The sequence below is a fragment of the Mobula birostris genome, chromosome 12, assembly GCF_030028105.1.
Source record: "Mobula birostris isolate sMobBir1 chromosome 12, sMobBir1.hap1, whole genome shotgun sequence".
NCBI classification, from domain to species: domain Eukaryota; kingdom Metazoa; phylum Chordata; class Chondrichthyes; order Myliobatiformes; family Myliobatidae; genus Mobula; species Mobula birostris.
Genome location: NC_092381.1, coordinates 114952679 through 114962196, shown reverse-complemented (window position 1 = coordinate 114962196; position 9518 = coordinate 114952679). Strand labels below are relative to the sequence as shown.

General features: G+C 51.2%; 1 protein-coding gene across 1 annotated transcript in view; it reads right to left on the bottom strand.

Moving 5' to 3' along the window:
* Positions 1 to 8166: 8166 nt before the first annotated feature.
* The window catches only part of LOC140206217 (B-cell lymphoma/leukemia 11A-like), a 91104-nt gene continuing 89752 nt past the window's right edge, over positions 8167 to 9518 (bottom strand). Inside the window, exon 4 of the mRNA XM_072274540.1 lies at positions 8167 to 9319. Coding sequence (XP_072130641.1) covers positions 8516 to 9319 — 804 coding nt within the window. The 3' untranslated portion in view covers positions 8167 to 8515. The remainder of the gene's footprint in view (positions 9320 to 9518) is intronic.

Here is a 9518-nt window from a genome sequence, read left to right as displayed (position 1 = left end):
TGAGGCTGTGTTATGGCAGCATATATCAAGACTACCCTTGTTGTCTCATAGACTGCTCTTATCATAGACAATTGGCTTATCTGTCCAGGTTTCAGTATAACAGGAGTCCATGAGGCAGGTTTTGTGTTGGAGTGGGTTAGTTATAGTTAGAGTCCTGCAGAAGGGTCTCGACCAAAACGTTGACTGTTCACTTGTTTCTATAGATGCCCCCTGACCTCTAGATACGTAATTCACAAAGGTTGATATGCAGGCCCAGCATATTACCTTTCTCGTCCCCCAATAGTCCACTGTTCAATCCTATCAGAGTCCTCCTTCTTCAGCCCTTTACCTCTTCCACCAATCATTCCCCAGCTTCTTACTTCCCCCTCCTCCACCCATCTGGTCTCATGTATCAACTGCCAGCTTGTACTCCTTCACCCCCCTCCCCAACCCACCTTCTTAGCCTGGCTTCTCCCCCCTTCCTCTCCAGTCCTGAAGATGGGTCTTGGACCAAAACATCAACTGTTTATTCCTCTCCTCACTCTCTGCAGACATACACAAAGCAGAAGAAAAACCCCGACAAATGAACGACAGGGAAAAAGTTTGAACCCCAAAGTCCAAACAAAGACAGATAAGGAAATGGTCTAAGCATTTAATGCAGACAAGTGTGAGGTGTTGTACTTTGGGAGGACAAACCAGGGTCAGACTCGCATGGTGCACGGTCAGGCATTGAGGACCGTGGCAGGACGGCAAGATTTGAAAATAAGTTGAAAGTGGCGTCACAGGTAAATAGGGTCATAAAGAAAGCTTTTGGCACATTGGCCATAAATAAAAGTATCAGGTACAGGAGTTGGGATGTTATGTTCAAGTTGTATAAGATGTTGCTGAGGGGGAATCTGGAGTATTTTGCGCAGTTCTGGTCACCTAGCTACAGGAAAGATTGAAAGAGTACAGAGAAAATTTACAAGGATGTTGCCGGGACTTGAGGGCCTGAGTTGTAGGGAAAGGTTAAATAGGTTACATTGTCCATTTAGAACCGAGATGAGGAGGAATTTCTTCAGCCAGAGCGTGGTGAATCTGTGGAATTTGTTGCCACAGGCGGCTGTGGAGGCCAAGTCATGGAGTGTATTTAAGGAAGAGATTGATATGTTCTTGAATAGTAAGGGGATAAAGAACTATGATAAGTAGGCAGAAGAATGGGGTTATAAAAATCAGCCATGGTTGAATAGTGGAGAAGATTTGTTGGGCCATTCTTCTCCTACGTCTATGGCCTCATGGAATCTGACCCCAGACTAGTTTCACATTTTCCTTGTGGGTAACTGGTTGATGCAAGTCAACAGAGCATCATGAGGTGGGGCTAAGCTTAACGCTCCATCCCCCGGCTGATCTGCTTTTGAGAAACAGGCCCTGCCCTCGTTGTCAGAGACATCATTGACCAGGAAGGGGCTTCCCATCCAAGGCAACTTCCAACATTTCCTTAGTGGCTGCAGAACTGGTCAACTAAGGATCTAATCACTGTTCTCCATGCTGAAATGCCGCAGTGTTTTGGCCATAAAGGAGTAGCTCCATGGCATGACGATAAACAGATCACTCTGCTTTAGGCCCCTCAGAATGGGAATGGGCCTAGTCCTGTGCTTCTCCGTTCTCAGTGAGTGATGGAATCCGTATACAAAATCCACAAAGTAGGCATCAACCCCACCCCCATGCTTTAATAAAGATTAGTGTTTGTTGTGGAGAGTGCAGAAGTTTGTTATATGCTACAACGGGATTTGCAGAGCTGGTCTGAGAAGTGGCAGATTGAGTTCAATCCAAAAATGTGTGAAGTGCTTCACTTTGGAAGGTCAAACTTCCAAGCCTCTTAGCAGTGTGGAGGAGCAGAGAAATCTTGGGCCCATGTCTATAAATCCGTCAAAATTGTCACAGAAGTGGATAAGCTGGTTAAGAAGTTGTATGATGTATTGGCCTTCATTAATTAGGGGACTGAGCTCAAGAGCTGCTCTATAAAACCACACTTCATTTCTGGTCACCTCATTATAGGAAGGACACAGAAACTTTAGATGGGGTGCAGAGGGATTTGCCAGAATGCTGCCTGGATTAGAGAGGATAGTTCAAAGTTCAAAATAAATTTATTATCAAAGTAGCAATATGTCACCATATACAACCTTGAGATTCATTTTCTTGTGGGCATACTCAATAAATCTATAGAATAATAACCTAACAGAATCAATGAAAGATCACACCAATGTGGGCTTTTAGCCAGAGCGTTGAAAACAACTAACTGCGCAAATACAAAAAGAAACAATAATAAATAAATAAGCAATAAATATCAAGAACATGAGAAGAAGAAATGAATGGGAGATTGAGTGAGCTGGGGCTTTGCTCTTCGGGGTGAAGGGGGATAGGAAGTGACTTGATAGAGCTGTGTAAGATGATAAGAGGCATAGATTGATTGACTGATCAGCCAGAGACTTTTCCCCATGGCAGAAACGGCTGATATGAGAGGACATTAAGATGATTGGATGGAATCATGTCAGAGGTAGAGTGGTTGCTGTGTGGACCTCTACCAGGCATCATGGTCGAGGCAGATACAGTAGGGACATTTAACAGACTCGTAGACAGGCACATGGATGATTGAAAAATGGAGTTATGTGGGAGGGAAGGGTTAGATTGACCTCGGGGTGGGTTAAAAGACCAGCACAACGTTGTGAGCTGAAAGGGCTGTACTGTGTTTAAATTTGTGGCTAACAGAATTGTAAGTGTTAAATCAACAATCTTTATGATTCTTCTCAGCCCCTTTGTTCAGTAATTCAATATAGGTACTGTATATTCCCATCACATATGGGAGGGGTGGCTGTGACAAATCCCTTCTGAACTACCAAATCCACGAGCCTTTTGACTAACATTTTAGTAAATAACTTTAATACTACTGAGCCGCACCAAGTCCAGCTCCTTCAGTTTTTCTGCCGATGAGGAACTGGCTGACGAGGGTAAGCCTGCAGTTCGTTAAGTTCTTCATGTCCAGCAGGATCTTGTGATCGTAAAATAAAAATATGTTTAATAGTAATCAGCTGCCAATCATCCAGCAATCTTGCTTTCTCCACCTCGTCAAATTTTGGAATAAGGGTTGTCTAGCTATTTTACATTGGGGTGGGCATTTAACCCAAGAAGCAAACACATTGGTCGTTAGGAAAAGGATCACAAGGCAATCACACTCTCCAAAGCATCCATTTTTAATTCAGGTACAGGAAATTCAGCTTTATAAAATCCATTAAAAACATTACTTTTATTTTCAAAACTTGGGTTAGAGTATTTTTACAAAATACCTTCCCTGTAAATCAAAACCTCTTTTCAGTGTTGTCATAGGATTGTTTTTCTTTCTTGGCAAGGCGTCAACCACTTAATCCATCTTTTTGGACAGTACTTCACCCAAAGAATTTCCCTAGTGCCGACCACCACCTCAGGATGCCCTAACACACTTAACGTGCAGTGAAGAGCTTCTGAGATGCAGCCAATGTGTGCACAGCAAGATCCCACTGCATCTGGTCTCTTTGAACGAACCCTCCCTCCTCCTTGATCGAAATAACATTTGAGGGGTCTTTTACGTCTGCCGAAGAGGGCAGACGGGGCCTTGGTTTAATGTCCCGTCCCAAAGACAGCTCCTTCTGAGACTGCGGAGCTCCCTTGTGATGGAAGTAGGGTGCGTTGGCCTGGATGGTGCAGTCTTCAAGAAAGGGGAAGGAGTGGTGGGGTGAGGGAGGGGCAGGGGTAGTGACTTCCAGCTTCTCAGAACCAGAGGTTGTCCGATAAATGGATATGAGGACTTTAGGATACATCCTGAGTTCCAGATACGTAGGCAGTGGTGTGTGTGTGTGTGTGAGAGAGAGAGTGAGTGTGTGTGTGTGTGAGTGAGTGTGTGAGAGAGAGTGTGTGTGTGTGAGTGTGTGTGTGTGTGTGTGTGAGAGAGTGAGTGTGTGTGTGTGTGTGTGTGTCTGTGTGAGTGTGTGTGTGTGAGAGTGAGTGTGTGTGTGTGTGTGTGTGTGTGTCTGTGTGAGTGAGAGTGTGTGTGTGTGTGTGAGAGTGAGTGTGTGTGTGTGAGAGTGAGAGTGTGTGTGTGTGTGTGTGTGTGTGTGTGTGTGTGTGTGTGTGTGTGTGTGTGTGTGTGTGTGTGTCTGTGTTTCCTCTGCAACGCACCCCTTCCAGTTCATCCAGTGACGACACTGTTATGTCCTACCCAGGCCTTTGGACCCTCACCCCCTCCTAGCCTCCTCACCCAGAAAGAATCCCCTACCAAACATTAACTCAAGATAAACCCTGTTACCCAGAACAAATACCCCACATAGCGATACAATAAAATAGGTCAGTGCTACCTGGCAAGAGATTGTACAGTTTAACTGCTATTTTAGATGCCCTGAAACATGCCAGTTTTTTAAAAAAGTTCACAATATCAGACAATACCACATTCAATGCATTCTCCAACTCTTATCCCCTGATTTGCCTCCTCCTTTCCATTGCAAACTGTGTTTGACACAGATTTAAATCCACCCTGGTTATCACAGAGACATTGAAAATAGAAAAGGGCAAAGGTCATATAAAACTCTCACCCTACCCCTGGCTGAAGATCCCGGGCACTACGCGGCTTTGCTGCCATGTACAAAACACACATGTTCTAAAAATATTAATAAAACGAGGGGGAGGAGTGAGATCTGATCTCTGAACGCCACCAGCAACCCCTGTACGGAACTGGAGCCTCATCTGTCATTTCAACCCAGCTCCATGGCTCTCACAGGTTCACGTCACCGTATTTCCAAGGCGAAGCCAAGAGCATCTCACTTCACCCATAAAGGGCCCTGGCCATAAGGAGTTAGTGGGGGAGGGGGGGGGTTGGTGGGAGCGACTCCACAGACTGAGAGAATGAGGCCTACAGGCTCAAGGCTCGCTTGTCCCTTCCCTTGCAGACGCAGGGCCTGTTTCTTCCCTCCCTCTCCCCCAGGTTCTACATCATCAGCCTTTTGACCCAACAGGCCTGAGGCCTGGCCCCTTCCCACAGCCTCTCACACTGCTCATTCCCACCACCCCTCTCCCCAGTCCTAATGATACCTCAGGCTCGGTGCATCCCCATAGGCTCAAGGTTTGTGTTTCCATTCCCCCAGCAGAACCAAGGCCTGTTCACCACTCCTTCATGCCCAAGGCCAAATGACCACCCTCTCGGGCCTAGTGCTGGGGTTGGAGGGGGCTGGGTACTGAAGCTGAAATGATCGCGGCTTCGCACGTCTGGAAAACGGCAGGCTGTTCCTCTCTGTTGGGTATTTTACACCCCTGTTACTTTCCTTCCTTCGAGCCAAGGAATCCTTCTCCAGACCCTCATCCCCAATCAGTACGTGAACATCCAGCAGCAACCACGGAAAGCTTCAGGAAGTCCTGAGGTTATGGAAGTGCAGGCCTCCATTCACAAGCCCAGTGAAGGCCAAACGACCCACAACTTCTGGGGAAGTTGGGTGGAAGGAGTCCCAAAAATCCCCTACCCATGTCTGAAGGAGGTGCTTCCTGAGTATTGCTCCCTGAGCAGCCTGGTTATAATCTTGCGTCACTCTGCAATTCAGCAGACTGTCCGTCACAGATAAGGAGAGATTCCACAAATAAAAACTGAGGCACAAGACCGGCAGTTCAGTCCAACAGTTCAAAGTAACAGGTGCCACTCTAAGCAGAATTAACAGTGGTGTAATTTCCGCCTCTGCAGACTTGCCAACAACACCTCTCACTGTGATAGTGTGCCCTCAGCCTCCGCCGTCCTCACCTCCTTTACTTGGAGTGTTTCAAACCAATTTTTGGAAACTTTAGAACTGTCATTTGGTTTCAGGAGTGTCTTGGGGAGGGAGGCAAAGGATTAAGGGCAGAATTCCCGAGTTCAAGGCCTACCATCGTAGGCCTTCGCAGTGGCATTAGGAACACCTGAATTGTCCCAACCCCCCAGCAGATGTTTAAAGTCACCACCTCCTCCCTAAATTACTGTGGAGTCCTTCGGAATAGAAAATTTATCTCTAGTGCTGGTCTATGAACATAATGATCATAATGTACAAAAATGTCCTTTCAAACATAGCATTGCTATTCGGAATGATAATTGAGTTCAGGTCATCCATTGGCTGTGGAGAGAAGGGGACAGGGTCACCCTGATGTGGGGTAGGAAGAAGGGGTGAGAACTCTAGGCATTTGGGGTAATATCATGGAGTCAGTCCACTTCAAACCTGACAAAAGTGCTGCCACTAGGGAGGGGTGGGGAAAGAGTACTATCCATCTATTGCCAAAAAGGGTAAACTAAGGGAATGCCTATAAAATCATATGACATAGGAGGAGAATTAGTCTGCATTCGGCCCATTCGGACCGCTGAGCATGGCTTATTTATTGTCCCTCTCAACCCCATTCCTGGCATGCTTTCCAAAGTCCATAAAACCCAGAGCTCGGTAAAGCCGACAGGGCTCACCCCCCTCCACTTTTGTCTATCTTTCAATCCTCTTAAGGCACTTCCTTTGAGTTTCTTTGCCCCTCTTCTTCTTGCCCTGCCCTGAGTTATTGGGAAATGAAGGGTCGTTAATTTCAGGACAAGCTTCCCTCCCCCCCACCCCCCGCCACCACCCCGCCAAACCCGTCGACCGTGCAGGAGAATGCACACTGTTGGCTGGCTGACATGGACAACGTGCCCCCCTCTGGCCACTTAGTTGGTCATCTAGCTCTTCCTCCAAAAGTTTTCTGCACCACTTCAGCACCAAGTGGCAAACCCCGTCTCCGGTGTCTGTTTCTAAAATGCAAAGTTATTTCTGGCCCATGAGTCACGTCGTGCATCTTTCACCTTGGACATGAGAGGTCAATTACCCCTGAGCTGCTCATCAACTTTGGCAGAGGGAAAAGAACTTGGGAACTGCATCTCACAGTTGGCCAACTCAACCGAAGCCTCAGTTTTTGGCAGATGCTTCCCAAATGGGAATAGAGGGGGAAACACTTTTCTCCAGAGAGGGTAGAGCCCTCTCCCGCAGGGTGGGATTGAAGATGACAGCAGGGAGGTATAAATCCTAAGAGATAAGGAAAGAGAGATACAGGCTAAAGAGAATTTTGGTCTACTGGGCTGAAGGGCCTACTTCTATACTGTACAACTCAATGAGTAGGATTTGGGGATTGAGTAGGAATGGCCTTTTTCTCTGCCTCTCTCTCACACTCTGAAGTTTGGGAAAATAAACCCGGAGTGTTCTGAGAGGTGTGGACAGTAGCAAAGAGAGCTTCAACCGGGGGGAGCACAACCTCAGGAATGTAAACCTAGAACCTTTTTGGTGTGTGATGAAAGGGGTATTTCTTCAGGGTCCAAAGACCCTTTGGAATTCTCTCCCTCTTGGGGGCCATGGATGCCTCAAGCAGAGGTCAGTGGTTACTCAGGTGAGGTGGGGGTGTTGGTTGGAATCCTGAGACACTGGGCGGGAAAGGCACAAATCCACTATGACTTTCTTGGGGGAAGAGAAGGTGGGGTGGGAGGATGGGCAAGGGGAGGGTGAGAGGATGGGGAGAAGTAAGGGAGAGGGGGAGAGGGAAGGGGATGGGGATGGGGAGAAGATGGGTGAGGGGAGAGGATGGGAGGGGGAGGGGGAGAGGATGGGTGAGGTGGGGGGAGGGGGAGAGGATGGGGGAGGGGGAGGGAGAGAGGATGGGCGAGGGGAGGAGGAGAGGATGGGCGAGGGGAGGGGGAGGAGGAGAGGATGGGTGAGGTGGGGGGGAGGGGGAGAGGATGGGGGAGGGGGAGGGGGAGAGGATGGGTGAGGGGGAGAGGATGGGTGAGGTGAGGGAAGGGGGAGGGGGAGAGGATGGGTGAGGTGAGGGGAGGGGGAGGGGGAGAGGATGGGTGAGGTGAGGGGAGGGGGAGAGGATGGGTGAGGTCAGGGGGAGGGGGGAGGGGGAGAGGATGGGTGAGGTGAGGGGGAGAGGATGGGTGAGGTGAGGGGGGAGGGGAAGAGGGGGGAGAGGATGGGTGAGGTGAGGGGGGAGGGGGAGAGGATGGGCAAGGGAAGGGGGAGGGGGAGAGGATGGGGGAGGTGAGGGGTGGGGGAGGGGGAGAGGATGGGTGAGGTGGGGGGGAGGGGGAGAGGATGGGGGAGGTGAGGGGAGGGGGGAGGGGGAGAGGATGGGCGAGGGGAGGGGGAGAGGATTGGTGAGGTGAGGGGGAGGGGGGGAGGGGGAGAGGATGGGTGAGCGGAGGGGGAGAGGATGTGCGAGGGGAGGGGGAGGGGGAGGGAGAGAGGGAGAGGATGGGCGAGGGGAGGGGAGCGGATGGGCGAGGGGAGGGGAGAGGATGGGCGAGGGGAGGGGGAGGGGGAGGGGGAGAGGATGGGCGAGGGGAGGGGGAGGGGGAGAGGATGGGCGAGGGGAGGGGGAGGGGGGAGGATGTCTATATGGGGAGGAAGTGTGGACGTGACGAAGGAAAGCTGCACTTGCTGTGGGATTCCTGTGCTCTGCCCCTCCCCGGGGCACGGCGGGTCGCTCTCCCTGCTGCCCTGCTCTAGTGGAAGGGCTGGGCGTCCTGTAACTGTTCGCCATGCCGTTTCTTGACGTGCTTTTCCAGGGTGCTGTAGATGCTGAAGGGGATGTGGCAGGTACGGCAGCGGTAGACCTCCTTTCCCGGCTGGACGTGCGTTTTCATGTGTCGCGTCAGCTTGCTGCTCTGGGTGCAAGCGTAGGGGCAGAGCTCGCAGCGGTACGGCCGCTCACCGGTGTGGCTGCGCCGATGCACTGTCAGGTTGCTGGCGTTGCGGAAAACCTTGCCACAGAACTCGCAGGCATTGCGTCGGCGGCCCTCATCCCCGCCTCCGCCGCCCAGCCGCCTGGGCGTGCCAGGCCCGCTGTCTGCCGACAGGTCCCGGGGCGGGCTGGACGAGCAGGAGCCACCGTTGTTGTCGGCGCCGGAGTTCTCAGAGGCCGGTGAGGCCCGGGGGGCCGGGGACGGGGAGGGAGTGGTGGCGGGAGGAGGGGGAGGGGGAGGCGGGGCGGCCGGCTGCCGGGATGCGGCGCAGTCAGCCAGCCAGCGGGAGTAGAAGTTGAAGCCGGCCTCCTCCGGGCCCGAGCCCGGTTCGGACTTCACGGCGGTACGCAACAGGCTGGATCCCAACGGCGACACTAGTAGCCTCTTGGCGTGGTAGCTGAAACCATTGGCCAGGCCTGGGACTGCGGGCTGCTCAGCCTCGCCATTTGCCAGCAGCCGCTCCGAGTCCGAGGCCGGCCCGTTGCCCTCGCTGTCCGATGGCTCGGTCGCGTCTTCCGGCCGTGTCTCCTCACCCTGGTCCGGGTCCACCATCATCTCTTTAATCTGTTGGCAGAAACAGAGGTTTCTGTGAGATCACAAGAAATAGGAGTATAATTAGGCCAACATGAGGAAATCTGCAGATGCTGGAAATTCAAGCAACACGCCCAAAAAATGCTGGTGGACGCAGCAGGCCAGGCAGCATCTCTAGGAAGAGGTACAGTCGACATTTCACACCAAGACCCTGACGAAGGGTCCTGACGAA